General features: G+C 33.1%; 1 protein-coding gene across 2 annotated transcripts in view; it reads left to right on the top strand.

Annotated features, from left to right (window-relative positions):
- The first annotated feature begins 3,626 nt into the window (after positions 1-3,626).
- The window catches only part of LOC119639160 (45 kDa calcium-binding protein), a 28,804-nt gene continuing 10,126 nt past the window's right edge, over positions 3,627-22,304 (top strand). Inside the window, exons 1-3 of one of the 2 annotated variants that reach the window (XM_038036407.1) lie at positions 3,627-4,219; positions 19,404-21,404; positions 21,775-22,115. In XM_038036407.1, coding sequence (XP_037892335.1) covers positions 21,387-21,404; positions 21,775-22,115 — 359 coding nt within the window. In that variant the 5' untranslated portion in view covers positions 3,627-4,219; positions 19,404-21,386. Of the gene's footprint in view, positions 4,220-19,403; positions 21,405-21,571; positions 22,116-22,304 lie in introns of those variants that run through there. The other variant, XM_038036406.1, reaches the window with a different exon arrangement.

The raw sequence follows: 22,304 nt of genomic DNA on the forward strand, positions 1-22,304 counted from the left end.
TCTTTTGGTGTGTGTGTGTGTGTGCGTGTGCTTTTGTAAAATATATAACATACACTTATTACTCAATAACAATTTAGGTTAATTGAATATCATTTGCCACATACCCTCCTTTCCATTCCACCAATCATTTATTCATTTATGAAATGTATATAAATTTTAATAAATTTCCTAAAAGCCGCAAAGAGGAAGAAAATGAAAAATTCAAATGCTTGCTAAAAACAATCTTGCAAATCAAAGAATACTTATATATTTTATTAAAAAAAAAAAAAATAAAAAACAAATTTTATGATTTTATTAAAAAAAGAAAAGAAGAAGAAAGAAAAGCAATTTTATATGAAAAAACAGAAAATTTCTTTGGTTTCTTATCGACAATTCCCCAAAATAAATTAATATTGATCCTACGGGAGACAGACAATTAAAAATGGTTTGTCTCTTCTCTATGTTTTTTTATAAATTTTAAATTTTCTATAAATTATTTTAAACCGCTTCCATTTTTTTTTTTTTATTTTAAAATAAAATGTGACATGAAAGTTTTTAATTTATGCAAATCAGCGCGTTCTCGTTTCTTTATACTTCAATTATAAAGTTTCTGCTTAATATTGTACCCAAGTAAGTTATTAACAGCATTAAAAATGCTCTTTACGTTATTCTACCATATTCTCTCTCTTTCCCGCTCATTTTGTTTTACTTAATAACAGTAACACCACTAGTTGCAACTAGTTGCATAACATAACATTATAATGAAAATTTCTATGAAATAACATTTCGTCATAATGATGTCGAGAGTGAATGGAGAGAGAAAGAACTAGAGAGAGAGAGAGAGAGTGAGCAAATGTGAAAATAGAGAGTATATATGTAAGTTAACCAAAAAATAGTAAGAAAATTATATTCGGCGGCGATCGAATCTTTTATACCCGTCGTGTACCGTCATGACGTCAGCGATATTTAGTTTAGAATCAACGAAGATAGCTTGGCGTATTCTGCTCTCCAAATCCTTTTATTTGATAGCCTGCTATTCAGATAATACAGATAGTAAAACTTCGCGGGGCGAATGCATTGAATAATCTTCAACGTTCTGTCTTGTTTATATTATGTTATGAGTGAAGTAGAGTTTTTAATAAAGCCGACAGCAGTAATATGAGTAATACGCAGAAAATATCGAAACAAGCGAACACAAGCGTTTATAACTATGCGTAGAAGTCGCCGATTTTGCCTGTTTTTGCGTACGCGCGGCAGACTCAACCATCTACCGAATGCACGTGCAAATTTTCGCCATTTTCATCGCCAATGCCGATGTCGCCAGGAATGTGGACACGCTGGCAATAGGGGGAGAATAATTTGAGCTTTGTTTTCATTAATTGATATATTAAAGTGAAAGTTGAACGTCAAGTTGTAATCAGTTGGTTTTTTAATAAGAAATACTCTATGGAGATTGTATTGAAACCACAAAAAGTTGTAATCAGTGTTCTCAGTTTACGTTGTGCTGGGGGCGTGTCATTTGGTCGATTTATTTCATTTTCATTACCAATCTGCATGCAAGAATTTTCGATGTTTGTGCCGAATGTGAAGTCGAGAAGGATATTTTTGCGGCCAAGCGAATGTTTACCACTGATATTACGCGTATGGACAGATGGACATGATTAAATAGATTCATAATATGATGCTGATCAAGAATATATATAAACTGGGATCTTTGAAGTTTGCTTTTGGACGTTTTGACAAAAAAAGAATTTATTCCTCATCCTTCAATGTAAGTAAATAAATACAATTATCTATTTTGAACCTTCAAATACTCTATGGATTTTCTAATTCGCTACGCAAAGCGATATCAAAATATTCCGCTTACTTTTATTTGTTACGAATTCTCCGTTAAATTTATTTTACCTGAGAGCAGCTGTCAGGCTAATAGTAAATTTTTAAATAAATGTCAGCATTATATGCTTTTATATGAAAGAAGACTGATTGTATATTTATTATACGTACTGAGGAATCTTAACTTTTAGGAAGTAATAAACGAAGCATTAAAATGTAATGCAAATGGTTAGCAGGAAGCATAGAGTACTCTGTAAATATTACATGCACACATATACACATACAAAATAATAACTATGCTTTGTTACTATAAGAGACTAAGGGGCAAAGGGAGAGAGAGAGAGAGAGAGAGAGAGTAAATTCTTTAAAACAGTAAGAAAGGTAGAGTGAGAGATAGAGCAAAGAGAGAAACTTATGTTAACAACGATTTGAAATGTTATAACAGAAGAAGAGGGAAACATTTTATCTATATATATGTGTAAGTGTATGTTTAATGCATGTGTTTGACACGTCATTGTCGTCATTATTAATATACAGCAAACCAGAAAGATTTTACTCTCACAAAAGTCAAAGAAGGCCTTCGTAGGAGTATACAATGTGAAGTTAAGCAAATTTTTACTGTTAAGTTAACAACTTGTTATTAACAGCAAGTTGGCAGCTTTTCCGTTTGGTGCGTCGTGTTTGTCGTTTGTTATGTTTACGAGTTAAAGACAATAGGTTCGAGCGTTCGAGGTTCGAGGTTCGTGTTCGTTCCGGGCATGGATAAGCAAGCAATGTGCTGCAAAGTAAATTTCACTCTCAGAAAAGTCAAAAAAAAAGGCAAACTCAAATAAATGGAAAGCTATTTTAAAAAACAAACACATGTTATCAATGAGAATGAAAGGGATAAAAATGAATATAAAAAATAAATAATAAATAATAAAATAAATAAGTACGTAAGTAAGTTAAGCTTGTATTATCGTTCAACTTTTCATGCATTTACTTTGCGATATTTTGAATATTATGAAAAATATCTATCAGAACACTCCTCTCTCACTAAACCCACTAAAACTGTAAAATCATTTCAAATTCTCGATAAGTCTCTCTGACAATTCTCGAATTTCATAATGCTTTATAACCCTTTAAGGCTGAAATCTTAACCAACCTATATCTAGCTCCTTAGTTTTGAAAAAATGTAATTACTATACATACGCTCGCTAATAGTATGATATAGAAATGAAATGATTTATTATGGAAAAATGTTTCTGTTTATTTCTCTTTTTTTTTTTGTATATGTTTTTGCATTTTAATCATTTAATCGTTTTATAATAAAAATTAATTTATTTTTTAATTCAATATATTTGGATAATTTTCCGTTCTCTAAACTAGAGTAAGAGTACAGCCTTGCATGTAACTTCATCCAGGCGGATAGACGGATAGAGGGACAAGTTTTCCTAGTTAGTGCCGCAAACGTTTTGTTAAAATGAATATACCAAATTATCCTTACCCTCTTTATCTCTAGCTAATCGAGCTAACATGTTCGTGTTGCAGTTGTTGTTGCTACAGTCCTACACTCTTTCAGCTGTCTCAGTCCACACAATTCCTATACATGTGCCCATTTTTCACATTTTCATTCATTTTCATTTACAACGCGCATAATAATGTTCGTGTTTTCCGCGTTTTCATGCGCTTAACAACTTCATGCTCATTCACGTTTAGCGTAAAATAACTTCAAATATATTGATAAAAATTCGAAAATATATCTATGTAAAAAAAATCGAAAAAGAAAACTGTAATGAAAAAAAAAAATATATAACGAGAATTAAATAAATAAAAAAAAAAAAAAAAAAAAAAAAAAAAATAGTTGGAATCATTCGAAAGGTTTGGTTATAACTCGCGCAGTAACGGTTATTTAAATTGTAATTTCTGATAGCGTATGCATGCCTGTATGCATGTATGCTTGTTTGCATGTGTTTGCGTGTGTGCTTTCATTTCGCCATATAAATGAATGTAAGAAAAGAAAAAACTACGTATTGCAAAACGCGTAAAGCACAAACAAACAAGCAAAACGCAGAGAAACCAATATTGTTTTTTCATTAATTGAAAGGAAAGGAAATTAATTCGCGAAAAGTAATGACAGAAATCAAGGGGTGTAAAAAAAGAAAAAATAAAGAAAAACAAAAAGGGAATATTTGAACAGCAAAAAAAAAACAAAAAAAAAACAAATGAGAAACTGAATGCTTTTAAATACGCGCTCGTTTGTAATTTGTAAGCTTGCAAATAAGTTTAAAGCCATAACAAAAATATAATATATATATGAAATATTTAAATTTGTAAGCGTTTGTTCTTGTTCGTATTGTTGCTGTCAGTTGTTAAGTGTGCCAGAGGACTCGTTTTATAGCGTTGCTTGTAACAAGTAACACCTCAGGTACTACACACAAAGGAAAAGTAATGCCCGTACATTTAATGTAACACCCACCCACCAATACACACACACACACACACTTAGATTCATTTACATACACACTTTCCTATATATATATATATATATATGTGATGTATACTCGAGCGTATAAGTTTTATTACAATTTTCCCTTTTTTTTGTTTTTTTTGTTTTTTTTTATTGCTACTAGGATTCCTAATGTTAAGGCAAGAGAAAGAAAAAAATCAGTTGCGTAAAGTCAGGAATAAACACGAAACAGCCAAAGATTTATGGTTTTACTGGTGAAATAATTTTAAAAAAAAAAGAGAAAAAAAAAACAACTTTTATTAAATGTTTGTATTTGACTGTGGGCGGCGATGAGGTCTGCCGTGGTGACTTTATATATTGCCATCGAACATAAATTACCGGGTTTGCATACTCCAACGTCAGAAGATTGTTAGTTAAGCAGAAGAACATGAGCAAAGTCATGCCGCAACGAAACCACTTAATATGGCCATTGCTAACGTTCTTCTTGTTGTTGTTGTTGTTATTGTTGCCGTTGCTATTGTTGTTTTTGCTCTTTTAGTATCAAGCTGTGGTCGGACTATGTAAATGCAATAGTTTGTTTCCTTGTTTCTTTGTTTGTTTGTTTGCTTTTTTTTTTTTTTTTTGACTAAGAGTAGCTTTATAACTACACTGCACTACACTACTAATAGTAGAGTATATTAAAACTTAACAATGCCTGGCAGACCGGCAAGCTGACTGAGTAACCGTTTACAACAGCTAACCACTAGTGTTGAGAGCATGCTCTTCAATGGACTATTTTGCATTCATTTATTTTGTTTTGGCCTTTTCGGGTTTTGCTTGTTCATTTGCTTGTTGTGTGCATAAAAAAGGTTTGTTTGTTTGTTTTGTTTTGTTTTGTTTTGTTTACCTCTAAACTGCTGAATAATGTAAAGATTTTCTCCCAAAAAGCAAATACACTGCAGACGCACTTCCAAAATTATTGTTTGCCTCTCTATGGGTGTATTGTTGTTTACGAGCGAGTATCATCTCGCTTTTACATATAAAGGTTATCGTTCTTCCTGCTTTATGCTATTCATTGTTATTGTTGTTTATAAGTCATAGATTTTGAAATCATCTTCAGGCTTATTATGTACACATTCTCTGGCATAAATAAACATACAGATACATACACATATAAACGCACGCACGCATTCATTGTTTAATGTGAGTATGACTGTGCGCTTTCACTTTCATTTCACATATTTATCCATATATGTCTAAGCGTATATATGCTTGGCGCCCATATATACATATATATATATATATATATATATATATAGATATGTAAGCTTAGAGGCACTTGCTATAAAACTGGTTTAACATATATATGTACGAGTTTGTATACAGCGTTTTTTTTTGTTTTGTTTTGTTGTTTTTTCTTTTTGTGTTCACATTGACGCTTAAGCAACACTATTTACCATTTGTATTGCTTTCATCATCATCATCATCATCATCATCATCATCATCATAATTATCATCATTATCATCATCGTCATCATAGTCAACGTTAACATCATGGCCAGCTGCATTACCACCACTACCAGTAGAACAATTAAACCACTTCAACCATAAATAGCTTTGTATAGAATCAGCAGCGTGGCTTGTCGTAAGGGAGATTTTCATTTCGTTTAAATTACGTTAAAGCATTAATAATAGTTTAATAGCATTTTTAGGCCATAGTATGTGTGTGTGTGTGTGTGCATAGCCCAGATCAGTCAATGGGGTCGTGCAATTTCGATTTGCCATTAATACGTAATACGCTTTACTGTCTTTCTCTATTAGCAACAATTTTTATTCGCATATATTATGAGTAATTAATTGCTCAGTCAAAGTATCTATCTCATCGCATTACGAAAATGCATTAAAAACCAATTTAAAATTACCTTTTGAATTTAATACACTTTTTGCAAAAGAGTAAGTTAAAGTGTTAAACTATGATTGGAAAGAAAATCAATAAAAATCCAATAATCTCAATGGCAGCTGGTGTACATGTTCGCATCTTAGATAGAGGATAGAAAAAATTGAAATCTCAACTACTACTACTACTACTACTACTACTACTACTTCAACGATACGATTGACAGGAGGAAACGATGAAAACTAGAAAATGTCGGCACACACGTTATAAACGATGCTTACAGCTTACAGCTAAGGAATAACTAATGACCAAGATTTATCTCAGCATCTTGTTGACAATGAAAAGAATGCATCGAAAGCGATAAACACATAAATAAAGGTTTCGAACATTCAATGCTTTTTTAAACGAACTACTTTACGCATTAAATCATCCTTCATCGCTTTGACCATTAGCTCCTAAGTTAAATCTTTACTTACTCACTCACTCACTCACTCACTCACTCACTCACTCACTCGCATGCTTACTTACAAAAAGGAAAATTTTCCATTGCTTTTAATAGTTCCTTGTGGACACGTTTACGAGCATTGCATTGCGTGTTTCTTTATCTGCCTATATCGACTAAGTACTTTTCTCTATTTTTCGAATGCGATAGTTCTGCAAGCCTAAGCCTAAGAAGGACGGACATATTGACTTGGAATTTAACCTCATCTGAAATATGTAGACTATAATGTGTATTTCTAAATATTACAAACAAAATGACGAAATGAATATAACTTGATTTCCCATCGTTGTAACGATATAACTAACACACAACAAGATTGCAACGTTATGTTGCAACAAAATGCCAGTTGAAATCACTGTTCTGGCTGTTGTTGATAATTACCATAATAACAGCAAATAGGGCGCACGCTGCTCTCGTACAAATGACAGTAACTACTTGAATGCTTCTATAGTTCTTTTCATCCAACCTAACCTAACCTAAGATGTCCCGTAAACAAAACCGTAGATAAGAAAAAGTTTAACTACTTAAACGCTGCTCTCGAACGAAATCAGAATTGAGGCAACATAACGAAATATGTAATTTGCAGACTTGGTAATCGTGTCCCGGCATGAGAAACCACGGAGTGCAATAAAAGAGATCCGAAAATTTCTTTTCTTTATAGTCACACTGCCGTAGAGCAACATGAGCAGATTTTTTAGGACTTAAGAAGAATTGAAAGTCTCTATGGTGAAAGGAAACGATGATAATTCAGAATGTCTTGAAATTCCAAATACAAGAGTGCCCCGCAAGAATCGCTTAAGAACAAATTAAACTAAGGGTCTCAAGAGGATTTCCCGCACACAGAGTTGCTACGCGGAGACTTGCTGGGAACGGTCCTTCGAGAAGTTTCGTAGGCCACTATATATTGAAGCGATAGATAGGCATTATCATGATCACAGGAGAAGAAAGGTCCCACCAGGTACCCCACCAGTTACTGATGGACTTTTCTTATTTGTCGCAGGACGATTGTAAGATGCTGCTAATCTTCATAGATTTTTTGTACTGTTAGTAGCCCGAGCTAGACAATTACCATAAAAAATATCTACAGTCATAGTTATGGTTCCATTCCAACGTAGACGGCAAAAGTTTCCCGATAAAGTCATTCTTCATCAAAATATTTTAGCAAAGTATTTTGAAATTAGTTCAGCGTTCAAATCTTTGGCCAAAATCAATCACATCGTTTAACATAATTCTTGTTGTTGTATTTTGTAGATTACAACATCGACTCTTTTGATCTACAAAGCCGAGATGGTCCAAATTTGGTGCAATTAATTTTTGTTTGTCAAGCTACTTTTATAAGATATGATATGAGATTTTTTGTCTTATGAACTTTAGTTTTCGTTACATGACAGGAGGGTTCAAGAATTGCCCCAACCAAAAGTCCAAAGTTTCTATATTTATTTAAAATGCCGAATACTACTACCGAGAAATACTACTTAGCCGAGAAATTTTGAACATAGCAATAATTTTCCTTGTAATGATTTTTCAGAATGGAGTGTTGTGTGGCGAGTGTTCGAGAAAGCGCGTTCGTCCTTGCGTCAAAATACGTCACTGTACCAAATTTCATTAAAATATCTCAAGAATTGCGACTTGTAGCTTGAACGCACATTTACGTAGAAAGACATCAATCAGGTGGACGGAGATAGGCTTAGACATCAGATGGACAGATAGACTCAGATCAACTCAGATTATGATTCTATAACAATCGATATAATAAAAGGTGAGTTTGTTTTACTGTGTGCTACATTCGTCCGCATAAACTTAATATACCCTGTACCAGAAGTCGTGTAGGGTATAAATAGTGAGCGCGTTTTAAAGGAAACTGAATTGCATAACAGAATCCTTTTGCATTTTCAATTTCATCATATATACATACATATATATATGTATGTATATGTATATATCAATTGAATGACAAATATTGGCAAGTGACTGCTTTAAAGAAAAATCTTAAAAACATATTATGCCAATAATAAAAAAAAAAAATCTCAGAGAAACATCTGACAAATCTTGACAAATGAAAGCTCTGCACAAAATATATAATCATTCAAACAGGCAAACGCACACGCACACCCTTACACTCATACCAATCTAGCTGCAGATATATATATATATATATACATACATATATATGCGTATATATATATGTGCGCGCATAACTTATGCAATCGATTTGGGAGCTAGCCAGGCAATCACACAAACACAAATAAAAACAAAAAAAACAAAAAAAAGAAAAAAAGAAAGCAAATAAAAAAAAAAAAAAAAAGACAATAATAGCAACTCAGAAATCTACACTTAAATCCTGTGTAAACAAGTCCCTTACAATCATCTGACGTCAAGCTGTCAATTCAAGGCGAATCTTTACAATTTTGTTTTTGTTGGTATTTTCGTTTCATATCAAACGAAATATCATTAGTTGCACTATTTTTTCTTTTTTTTTTTTGTTTTATTTCTGTTTTTATTATAAAGGCCCCGCAAATATCATCCATACCATCCATTGTATACTGCATTGCCACAAATTTTCACTGCGACACTTGTTTTTGTCTTCGACATGTGCGATGATGATGATGATGATGAACTTTTAAAGTTTCTCTATGTCCTTATATACACATATATATATATATATATATATTATATAGATTTGCAGCGTTTTACGTACTTTGTAATAATTTCATGGCATGAACTTTTACAGGTATTGTTGGTGTTGTTGTTGTTGTTGTTGCTGCTGCTATTGTTATTGTTAAAGTTTGTTTGATACTTTTGCTATTTTTTTTTTTTTTTTTTTTTGCTCTGATGTTATACATGCATTGTTGCTGTTGATTATTGTTGTTGATATTTGTATACTGTGAGGGCAAATTGCATTCACACATTGCTTGGTTTTTGTCTGAATGTGTTTATGACTAACTGGTTATGTGTAAGTGCTAGACTGTGGCTACAATAAAATTGTTCATGCACTCTATCCATATATATTCTTATGTATACATACATATATATATATATATATATATATATACATATACATATATATATTTGTATGGCTACCTTTTTTTCTTGTACATGTGTCCGTATACATATGTGCATGTGCATAGGGATGTGGACTTAGCTGGTTTTACATTCACGTATTGTCGAGCATGAGTACGTAACTTTTTCATGTTTGTTTATATACATACAAATGTATATGTATATATACATATATATATAGCATGTACATTTGTCTATTGGTGTTGTTATTATTATTATTGTTGTTGTTGTCGGTTTTTTTTTCCCCCCTTTTTTTCTTTTTGTAATAACATACAATAATAGTTACCGTTGTTTTATGAGCACCAGACACGTACATATAACAATTGCAAGTTAGCTTCATATAAAAGCATACATTTACTGCAGAAAAGCACACATTTACACGTACTATAGCAGCACACACTGTGAGTTATATAAATGTGTGCAAATTTTTGTGAATTTTATTCCTTTGTGTTTACCTCGAATAAACTTTTACAACAGTTCATTTAGGTATATCATCAATTCTATATAAGACTGAGATAAAATTAACATCTATCATTATTTAACGTAGCGTAACGTGACGGTTTTTCAACTTGAAATATCTATCTCTTAAGAATTTAGACCAAAATTGAACCGCTTCTTATAGAGTTAATCAATCAATTTCGAAATGTTTCCTATTCTCGAATGGGTTAAGTGTAAACATCATTAATGTTTAGGTTCTTTTTTTTCTTTGCCCTAAATAGTGCATTTTAACATAGAAGATTTACTACACACTCTGTTGTTTTCTGTGTTCAATTTTTTTTTTTTTTTTTTTTTTTGAAAGAAGATAACGTATTTGTACTTGACTCCATTGTATGCACTAAAGTATTTGCCCGATTGATTCTTTCCTGACACTGTTTTCTGACAGGTTAGAAAGTTTCTGAACGACTTATAAATGTTTTTGTTTCATTATCTCCTACGAATGGTATTTTGTAGCTTTTCAATATATATATATATATATATATATATAATCTAGTGTGTGCCTTTTTATACCAAGATCTATCGCACTCTCTCTCCCCACTTTCGTTCTTTAATGGAAGCATTGTTAGTGCGCTATCTACTAACTAATAGTCCTACGATCCTGAACTACTTTCTATACTTTTTACTTATATAATTATATTATATTAGATTCATCAATATCTCTATTCCTATTTTCATTTTTATTTATAATTCTATTTCCATCTCTTTATCTATTTTTTCCCTATTTCTGTTTCGATTCTTATTTTTGCATTGACGACCTAGCGTCTTTTGCCTAAGCTATCTCAGATTCACTTTCTTTATCTTTATCTTGCTCTTTACCTCTATCCTTATCTGTATGTATTTCAATTTGTACCTCTGTGTATTTCCCAATGTGTATCTAATCTCGTTCGCTTTATCGACATAGTAATAGCGCGCAACGGTCCTGCGTTGTGAAGTTCAAAGTTCAAATACATTCTAACAAGTGGTCGCTCATTTACTTATTCTCTTCAAGTTGTGAAATTCGTGAAGTTGTCTTCCGAAAAAACTATCTCACAGCCGATATCTTTAACTATATTTCTTTGCCTATTTGTATCCCTACTTTCGTCATTACCTCCATCGCTATCTCTATCTCAACTTCTATTTCTATTTCTAACTTTGTCTCTATCTCTATCTCTATCTTTATCTCTCTATCTTTATCTCTATTTCTATCTCTATCTCTATCTCTATCTCTATCTCTATCTCTATCTCTATTTCTATCTCTATCTCTATCTCTATCTGTATATCTATCCCTATTTATTCCCCCAGTTTTTTCTCTCTCTTTGTACCTCTTTATCACTATCGTCATCGCTATTTCTGTCTTTGTCTCTCTTTCTTTTTATATGATCCTTTATGAATGTGTTCGAACGTGTTCAGTATTTTCATAGATCTGCATTTAAGATAGTGGACGAAGTGATTGACTGGAATGATGCTTCAGAAATCGGTGGAATCATATCTAAGAGTAAAGCCGATGAGAACCTTTTCATCTTTCATTTATTTGAAATTTTATTTCAGTGAAGAACGAATCGATGCTATTCGCGCTGTCGAGGGAGCCGTTCAACGTTCATCAATCAATTGTATTTGCTGTTGCTGTTGTTGTTGCTTATCTTGTAAACACTAGGCAAAATGTTGAGCGAAACTTTTTAATTTCCTAATCGCAAATGTGCAATAAACGAGAGACACATCCCCATTGAATCTATTTATTGAATATACAAGATATGAAAAATTGAAGAAGAAAAGAAAATTGGTTTTCATTTAATCTTATAACGAATTGCTGATATGTATGAGTGGATTTTCATTTGTATTAGATATGAGTTCTTTAATATTCGATATAATGAAATGAGATACAGATATGAAATGAATACAATTACAGACATATCTATCTATATATATATATATATATATATATATTGTTCGTTAGTTTGTTTTGCAACTACAACTCATTCCGATATGTACACATTCATCCATATTTATTTGTATGTGTATTGATGCAGAGATTCATATATTTACGTATATATATATATATATATATATGCATATGTATGCATATGTATTGCATATTTGCACATATCGTGTATGAAGAGTGCGAATAAATATTTTGCAGCAAAATTTAGTTACATATGATTATTTTGTGGTTTACACAGTTGCAATTATGATTTCTTTTTTTCTTTTACGTATACAATTTCGTTGCGCATACACAGACCCATTCCGTATGTTTAAACTTAAAACGATTTGTAAAGTGTTAACAACAATAGCAACAACAACAATAGCAAACATCTTTCAAATACCTTCCCTACGGAGTTCAGTCAAGTGCAAGTTAACCCCCGAAACGACTACACGAAATTCAACTTGAAAATTTTTTATATATATATTTTGTTTTTTTGTTCTTTTGCGTTGTCGAAGTGAAATAAATTGACAAACAAGAAATAGAACTTTTTTATTACTTCGAATATAAAATTTATAAGAAACAAGTTCAAATATAGTCGCAATCAAAGTTACGTAAACAATGTTGAGAAGTTAGTTAAGGTAGAGAAAGTTTCTATAATTGGCTGACAACGAAACTTTTTGCACTTTTATCCAAACACGATGACGATGGATGAGGAAAACAAGTCTTGCACGGGCTGCTTCGCAAAATTTTTAAAAAAATAATTTTTTTTTTGTTTTTGTTTAAATGATCGCGTAGATCGCGTCAAAAATGATATAAATAAGTAATTGTGGGCGTGACAACATCTGAAATGATTGATTTTCTAAACATAATTGCACGGGCCCTCAACATTTTAAATGCCAAAATCCTTTATAGCTATAGTCCTATATAGATTAACTGATTTTCATTTTTTTTTTTTTTTTTTTTTGTTCGGCTCGCAGAGTTCCTTAAATAGATAATGCGTTGCGAGAATGGCTTCGTTGTTGCCATTTTTTTAATATTTTTTCAAAACAATCTGCTTCTAATAGTTAAGGATAGGTTTAATAAACTTCTTAAATGTTATTTGCAACTATTAACTATACGTCCATCTAAGAAAAAAAAAATCTCTTTAGTTTAGGGGGCTACAGTGACCTATTACCCCTTAGCGAAAAATTCTCTCTTCAATATTCTTTTTAGAATCCACTTATCTTAGTTTAGATCGAGCATATATATGATATTTGTTTATGCATAATAATCGATTTTGTAAGCGGGATAGATAAGCGCCGCGACTACGAAGTCAGCGTTCGCGGCTGCGAATCTCAGAACTGTTTTTACTCATACTCACTTGGACTTGTCTTGTGGGCTAAGCCGGTAAACGTCTAATGCTTATGCTTCACAATATCCTCCAGCAGTTGTATCTGTAGAGAAAAGAAGAAGAAGAAGAAGAAATTTTTATACGGCAAAAAAATCTGATAACAAATATTTGAGATAAAAATTTACCACATAACCCTATTGTCCTGCCATCTTGCTGACATCGAACAATTCCTACAAAATATGCACAAGCTTCGGTACGTATATCGGGGCGAAACAAGTAGAAACATTATAGTCAGCCACGAATCGTCCAACACTACTTTGCCCAGAGGAGGTACACATATGACGGATCTAAGGCTTTATATGAAAAGTAGTCCGATGCTAACCATATTTAGTAGCTTGCGTTCTTGGAATTCCATTGAGAAATATGTCAAAAATTGTGACCCATGGGTTGAACGAATACAAGGCGAATAAATGGACAGACAAACTTGGATCGACTTAGTGAATGATCCGGTATAAGAAACCCTTAAAGTTCTTTTGGCTGCTGTTATATCCTTTACCGCCAGTTATGTAAAATGGAGTGTATCAGGTTCTTATTTCAGCTTAGGCCCTAGCAGATGCAAGCAACATAACTAAGTTGTCATTTTTAAGAGACACAAGTATGCATGAGCTTTATGATGATTGCGCTTGAAGAGATGAGCTTGAAAAGAAAACCGATAAAGAGGCAAAAATCTAAAGACAAAGCTATAAACCAATGCTCGAAGTTCGAAAGCAAAGTCAATAAAGCCTAAAATGAAAACAAAAAAGGAAAAAACAAAAAGAACAAGAATACCACTTCTCAATGGTGGGGAAGGTAACGAAGGGGAATAGGCATGCGGGGCTTACTTACCACTTATCAAATGTCCGTTGTTGACCTACATTTTTTTTCATGTTTTTCATGTTCTTTCTTTTTCTTTCCCCAAAATTTGACCATCAAATAAGAAACTTTTCTCAATTTCTTTTTCGAAATTCTATGCAAAACTATTTAAAAACAATTGTAACTACTTTTATAAATTTCTTTCGTTCACTTTCTATACGCTTAACAAGTAAGTACGAAAACTAAAGTGAAGCTATAAAGCCACAATCATTATAACGCGAATCTCTAATGCTGTACTATGCTCAACTATGGCAATTAGATAAATAGGTTGTAATAAGGAAATGTTGGCGCGTCAGTAGATCGTACGAAGCTTACTTGTGTTATATGCTAGAGATTTATCCGAGGAGCTGTAGTTTCTCATTGCCAAAATTCACTGACCCCAAGATTTCTATTTTTTTATAGCATACGCCGCTTATGAGAAAGAGGGATCAGATGCGTCATCTAGGGGGGACTTGAGATGGGCCCACCTTTTCTTATAACGTTCGCTTTCGAATTATTCACGGATTTGATCTAAGCTTGTTTGTCCGTCTGCCTACCTATATCTACAGTCCGTTATTTTTGAAATATATCGCTGAAAATTAGTTGCTTAGGTGTTTTGATCGAAGGACCGCATTCCTCTTCGAACATTTTCCACACTTTTTGTAAAAACTTGTTACATGCACGATTGTTAAGTTGTCTAGGATAAGTAATGATGTGGGTGGGCGAGAGTTTGTGGTTCACTGTAACGTTTTCATTTAGTTAGTTATCTCTACGCTTGCGAGCTTAAAAATTCTAAAAAAAAAAAAAAAACGCATACAGACGTACGGAGATCAATGAATTTTCTCGCAATCAAGAACCGAGAATTTAAGAATATGTGTTTGCCTTATGTAAGTTTTGCAATGTTACAAATTAAAGTATAATATCAAGTATACGTCCCGTTTGACCCGTATCTTCGCACTTATGTAATGGAAAAACTTTTAAAGTGAATGTAAATAAAATAATTTTCGATATTGATTCAAAAATTTTAAATTGCACACACACAAGTATGAACACAAGCAGTCATTTGAGAAAAAGAAAAAGAAACAAAGAAAGAGAAATTAAGAAATTCACATACAATTACAAACAAACAAAGTTATTGTTGATCAATTTTCATTATTGTTTTTGTCAATTTGTTCTATTTGTGTGTTTATGTATACTTGAAATCTTTCATTTTCCTCTTCTACAATGTGCCCCCCCTCACTCTCCACTGCCGTGCTACGCAATTCTATATATATATGTGTTCGGATATGATTTGCAATACAAGTTTTGGCTAAGAATTTTATTGTTATAGTTGTTGTTGTTGTTGTTGCTATCGTTGGTTTAGAGTTCAGTTAAATGATACCACAAAAAGTTAATCATGAGTTATGAACCGTAGATAAAATGGTCATATCTCGTTATCGTTTACAAATGAAAACTATACCAGAATTTAAATTTCATTAGAAAACCAATTATCTCGTAAGTAGTCGTATTAATAATCATTTCATTTACCAAAAAGGTAAAAACATTATCGACATCACGTCAATGATATAATTAGAAAAGTTTCGCAACACATTTCAGCAACAACGCGAAAAGGCTTTTAGGCAAATCAATCGCTTATGATTAAATATGATTTTGTTATTAAAGTAAAATATTATCTCACTTAATGCTTGCAGTCAGTCAATTAAGTGGATTTCGCGATAAATCTCCTCATAAAACATATGTTGGGACTTGGGTAGGATTTGTTTTTGATATGCACATTGAGCTGAATCTTATTTTAATGCTAGATGTTATTAGAAGAAGATCCAAAGCAGAGCATAGTCCGTGTTGTGTGGTCTCCTTCCCCCAGGTACTATGTCGCAAATCTTGCTCTTTGCCCTTAGGAATGTTAGGAATGCTGTTGTTAGCCTTGCCGTGGATTTATTCTTGACATTTACTGCTCGGTTATGTTAATAAATGATATCAACACACCTTGACTCGTCAACATTACTTGGCGGAATGAACTGCAATGTTCCTTAGCGTTTCTCTAGGAACTTCATTTTCATAAAATCCAGCCAATGTAGATATACTTGAGGACTTTCCAAATCGTATGGGTAAAGGATCGCATTTGAGAATTCGACGGTTGCGGGTTCAAATCTCAAGTGCGCTAGAGTTTGCAGTTCAGGCGAACAATCTAAGCGATCTAAGTTATCTGGCAGCCATATCCATATATGTACATAATAAGCAAAGTAAAAAAAAAAAAAAAAAATTATTTATTGTATACCTTGTAATATTAGGTGGACATGGTCGATTTTCGGTCGTCCATTTTTGTAGAATAAGTTTGTGGAAATTTCTATCGCGTATCTGTTGCTTTGTCGAGTGAAACATTGTCCTTGAGAGTAATCTTCGATTTTGGTCCTAGAATCCTTTCTTTATTTTCATATTTACTTGTTGCCGTTTTGACTGTGCCTGCTTACAAAGATTTGAACTGAACTTCTTTACTACTATTGGCTGCCAAGCTTTTGCATGGATTCACTCCCAACTAGGAACCGTTCAGGCTATTAATGTGCCTCTCTAACCGATGTGTGTATGCTTTTCTTCTCTCCCTTGTTTATTTATACATGACTTTTATTCTTTTTACTTTATTTTTCTTTCCTTCTTTTTTTTTTTTTAATACTTTATAACAGTCATTAATAATACTTAGGCTAACATCTATTCTGGCTCTTAATCTATTTTAGCTGAATTTCGTATCTAAATAAACAAATAAATAATTCAAATCAGTTACTTACTCGTACTTCGTACCTCGTACGAGCATAAGAAATTTTTTATTGCTCCTAGAGCAAAAACCGTAGCAAAAAAGCTTTAATTATAATTACCTTTACCGTCTCCCATTGTTAAATGCATTGACTTAAACTGTCGAGGGATATTAATTTTATCTTGAAAAGTGAAAATGGCATTCAACTCTTTGCGGTCAAAGTCGCCACAGTGACGACCATTGCCAAATCGTCGTAGAAATCATTGTCGGCACTCTGGCGGCACGATGTCATGAAGAAGAAGTGACGTTACTGTAACAAACTAAAAGTTAGTGGCTTTCGGACTACATATATTTTTTTATGGAAGCAAAGGAAGGTAGGAAGGAAGGATAGTATAACATTCGAGGAATTTATCAAACACGGAAATATATATATATATATATACGAATAATATAGGAATGGTACTTGGATGATAATGTGATCTTACAGTTTGAGGCGACGACGCTTTTTTAGAACTTGATTCGTCAACTTCTACGTAACGACTGACTCTTGGCTACAACGTTACTTCGTTCATTTTACTCTTCGCGATCGGCTCTATGTTGTAGCCTACTTTCCCTTCACATACACTCAAACTTAAACCTATCTTTGTGCGATGGATAGCGACCGCATAAAAGAAAACGCATAAAAAAAACCGCACAATACTTCACGAGTAGCTATAAAAAAAGTTTCCGCAACACAATTACAAAGAGTTTTTTTTTATGCGGTGAATAAGGACCGCATAAAAAAGTCTCTCGTAGAAAATAACTGAAAACCTTACCAAGGAATAATTAGGAATTGCTTTTTTAAGACACGAGACTTGGCAGCACATGTGAACACTTCTAAATATTTTGTTTACATATATACTTATCTTACAGATATACCACTTTTCAAAACGTCTAACCATGATGCTTCGTAGTCTGACAATAGGCGAACTTTCTTGTGGTAAACAGGTTCAAAATTGCTTTCGTCACTTGAAAAAACCTATCTCACGTACTCGTTTAGACTTGACTCTTTTTATTTTCATTTTTATCACGTAGTCGGTGATCAGTTTTAGCGAAGACTGTTATGTCTCGGTAGCCAGATATACAAGTTTGAAGTCCCTATTGGAATTTTATAAGTTCTTTCAGTATTAGCATCGGTTGCAAAAAAATTCTATTCAAATTGATGGCACAGTTGGAGTCCGGCATAGATTTTCTCTTCTGTCATATATTTGGGTTCTTCTTGGTCATCAGGAATCAGGCTTTATCCTAAATCATTTCGACAGGATCATTTTTTACCGTAAGCATTAGACCCGTTTCCGTCAATTATGTTCAAATTTGATCGAAACTTTTATATACCGTATAAAAAAAATCGCACAAAAACAGATTTGAGTGTATATAAATTTTTTTTCTAAATGTTATTTTTGATGGATTGAGGCCATTATGTATCCAGCGTATTTAGAGCCTTGTGTCTTATTGCAAACTTTGGTTGAATTCCGTTGATTTTAAGATAAATTTAAGAAAATTTGCTTTGTTAATTAAGAAGAAGAAGTTTGTATAGCGCGCATCCCCTCCCAAAATCGTTCTTCTGCTCACCTATTCGTCTGCCTGTTTATTGCAGAAATAATTTTGATTTAATTTTATAAAACTGATATGAAGAAAGTTTTGGTTGACTTACAAGCGTGCTACTAAAACTAATCAAAAGTGGGTAATGGTAAGAGCTTTAAGTGAACCTTAAAATTTCAATGCAATGACTGATAAGTAAGAAAAAGTTTAGCTTGACATGTGTCAAGTATCCAGCTTTCAACCTTCAAAATTAATTTAATGGATTCTTATTGAAATTTATTCCAAGTGGGATATAACATAATACAGGAGGTCAGAAAACTTTTTTTTTTTTTTTTTTTTTTTTCTTTAAATTCGTCTTCGAAAGCATTTTCAAGGCTATGTTATTGCCTTTTTAATCTTTTCACTTTTTTTTTTGTTTTTTATAAATTTCCGCTTAACGCCTAAGCTTATCCTTGCGTGTGAAAAGGTTAAGATTAATCTGTCTGTGTTGTTGTGTTGCTGTGTTGCTACGCTTTTTGCGTGAACATCTGCGATCAGATCGAGCTTTAAATAAGTCGTTTTAATGCGTTCAGTAGTGCTTGCATCATTACCTTCTTATAGTCACGTGTCAGAGCATTTCACGTTACATGCATGCAAAGAGTTGCCCTATTTCTTGTTTCTCTTTTTAAAAAGATTTTTAAAGTTAAGCTTTTCAAAAATTTAATGATTTAATGATTTAATGATTTGCATATAAACTTGTTTTATACCATTTGCAGTTCGTCTATACCGGCAAGCCCAACAGCAGCAGCATAAATGACATTTAAAAACCAGATATTTTCCATTTGTTTTATATCAAAATAAAACAACATCAACAACAACAATAATACCCCTAAAAAAAAAAGACGAAAAAGAAAAAACGCTGAAAACAAATTAGCTAAGCTTGGCAAAAAAGGTAAAGAGAGCATGAGAAGTACAAGATTGTATATGCACACACAATCGTACATATAAACATATATGCAAGCAAAACTTACGTTCCGAACGAGTGAGAAAAAAGAGGTCAAAGCAAATGTTAACGCGTTTGTTATAATGTAACGTCAACATCGTACAAAACAGCAACAAAAAACACATAATAAATCGTCGACAACAGGCAAAACGGGGAAGAAGTGACATCGTTGCCGATGTCAAGATAAGAGGAAAAATAGAAAGAAAAAAAAAAACGCCGCCACTCGCGTAACAACTAAATTTAAGGCAATCTCTGTTTTTGGAATGTAAACAACAAACAGAATTAAGTTCATGATAAAGTTGATGACGATCGAAACGACACAGTAGCGAGAGAAGGCAACGACAACGCCTGAACGACTTAACGACAAAGACAAAGGCACACACACACACACTCGGTGCCGTCAACATTTCGAGGGAATAATATCAACATTAGCTGGAAGTTACACTAAACGACGACAACGATGCATAAGTTAGGCTGGCTAAGTCTAAGAAGAAGTTGATACCAAACTGGTTTAACAATAATAATAGCAACAACAACAACAACAACAACAACAATAATAATAATAATAATAATAATAATAAGAAGAAGAAGAATAAGAAATATAGTAATAACAATAATAGTAAGTAGAGACAGCTGCAGCAGTTATAACTTGTTTAACAACAACTGTGTCAAATGTGAGCATACAACGGTTAACAACAAAGGCAACAACGAAAGCAACGAAAATAAAACCTTTTCATATAATAGAGGCAATAATAAGCTCTTGTATCGCGTACAACAACAACAACAACAACAACTGAAGTCAGAGTAGAAAAATTGGCTGCTGGTTGTTTATTTCATTTTTTTTTTCCTCTCTATTTATTTAATTTTTTTATTTTTTTTGTTATTTTTTATTATCCAACAACACAAAAGCCCCATGAATTTTCTTACGCTTACTGGCTTTTGCTAAAGCTTTTTTTTTTTTCTGCTTTTTGCTTTTTTTTTTACCATTCACTAAGTCAACGTTACATGAATAGTGAATGGAGATGCGATTTACGGGCATAGAATGCTCAGTTCCGTTTCTTTAACGTACGAGCGAGCATACATACACTCATAAACACCTGCATATCCCGTTTTTTTGTAAACAGCAAAAAAATATAATAAAACGTGTAACGCGCGACGGACGAGCGCACGGGCAGGAAACGAAAGTTGTGTAAAAGTCCCAATGGACGGAGAACAATGTGTGCATAAAAGCATGAAAATGAATTACGACAATAATTAACGAGAATACAACGGCATACAAAATATATATACACACACACACACACACGTGCACGTACGAAAGTAACAAGGATCTCTTCTTTGGCTTCTTTTCTTCATCATCATTTTCTTCGTGTTTTACGTTTCGACTCTGCAAGCTGCTCTACGAACATTAACAAGATAATCAACACCCGCGCAAACAGGGTAATCTGATGCGTAACGAGTAAAACGGAAAAGGAAACAGGAACGAAATCAGTAGCTACTAACAGCCAATTAGCAGCAACAAGAGCAGCAACCGAGAAATTATCAAAACATTATTTACACACGACACACATATCAGTGTATCCTCATCATCATCAACATAACTTGCAAAGTTGAAGCCTGGCGCACTCGTCCTACACCGAGTGCCATTATCATCCAAGTTAATGTAAATTATTGGCAAAAAACAACAAAAAAAAAAACAGACAAAAAGGAAAACATAAAACTGAATTTTTTCTATTGTAACGTAAGCTGTGTGTTTATGGTCTGCAGGAGGCTGGTAAGTGTGTAAGCGTGTAAGCGTGTAAGCGCGTGATTTCCTTTGCCATCTGTTGGTATTCACAACGACAACCCTATAGAGAAGAATTGCCATATATACACATACATACATATATATATATATATATATATATATACATATACATATACATATATATATATATATAGATATCTTTTATCTCATAATGAACATTCTAAATAAAGTGAGCAAAAAATTACGTTGGCTACGTTGGTCTACCATATTTGCCATTTTATTTTATATGTTCTTCATTGGACTCATATTGCACAATACTACATACAAGCTACAGAATTCCCTAAAAAGCCAACCAAGCCATCAGCATCATCAACATAAACAACCATTATTTCAACAGTTGCGGAGCACACATGGCAAATGGCGGGGGAGAGACGAACACCGGAACCAGCCGAATGGAAATAATGTGTTGCCATTAAATTACAAAACAAAAGCATCATTATCACGGACAGTGCAAGCGGCAGCAGCACCCTCGGCATCATTATCATCATCATCGTCATCGTCATCGTCATCATCATTAATGTACTTACCAGTCGACAACGGTGATGGCAGCAGTTCCTCTTCGGTTCGTATCGATGTGACAACACTGAAACGCCACAAAAGCTATGCTTCACCGGAAACTGTTATATTGGTGGCAAGTTCCGTTAATGAAAAGCAAATTTTGGAAAAAGCATTTAGACGGTAAGTCAACACACCAACACAAAAAACAGCTAACATAGATTTCAAAAAAAAAAAAAAAAAAAAAAAAAAAAAAAACTCGAAAAACAAATAAGAATACAGCACACACCTTGAAGCGCACCTTAGACACCCACCTCGGGTTCACTATGTGAAGCTATCGCTCTCAGAAAAAATATTGAGATCAGTGTAGAT

The sequence above is a fragment of the Glossina fuscipes genome, unplaced genomic scaffold (assembly GCF_014805625.2).
Source record: "Glossina fuscipes isolate IAEA_lab_2018 unplaced genomic scaffold, Yale_Gfus_2 112, whole genome shotgun sequence".
Classification (NCBI taxonomy): Eukaryota; Metazoa; Arthropoda; class Insecta; order Diptera; family Glossinidae; genus Glossina; species Glossina fuscipes.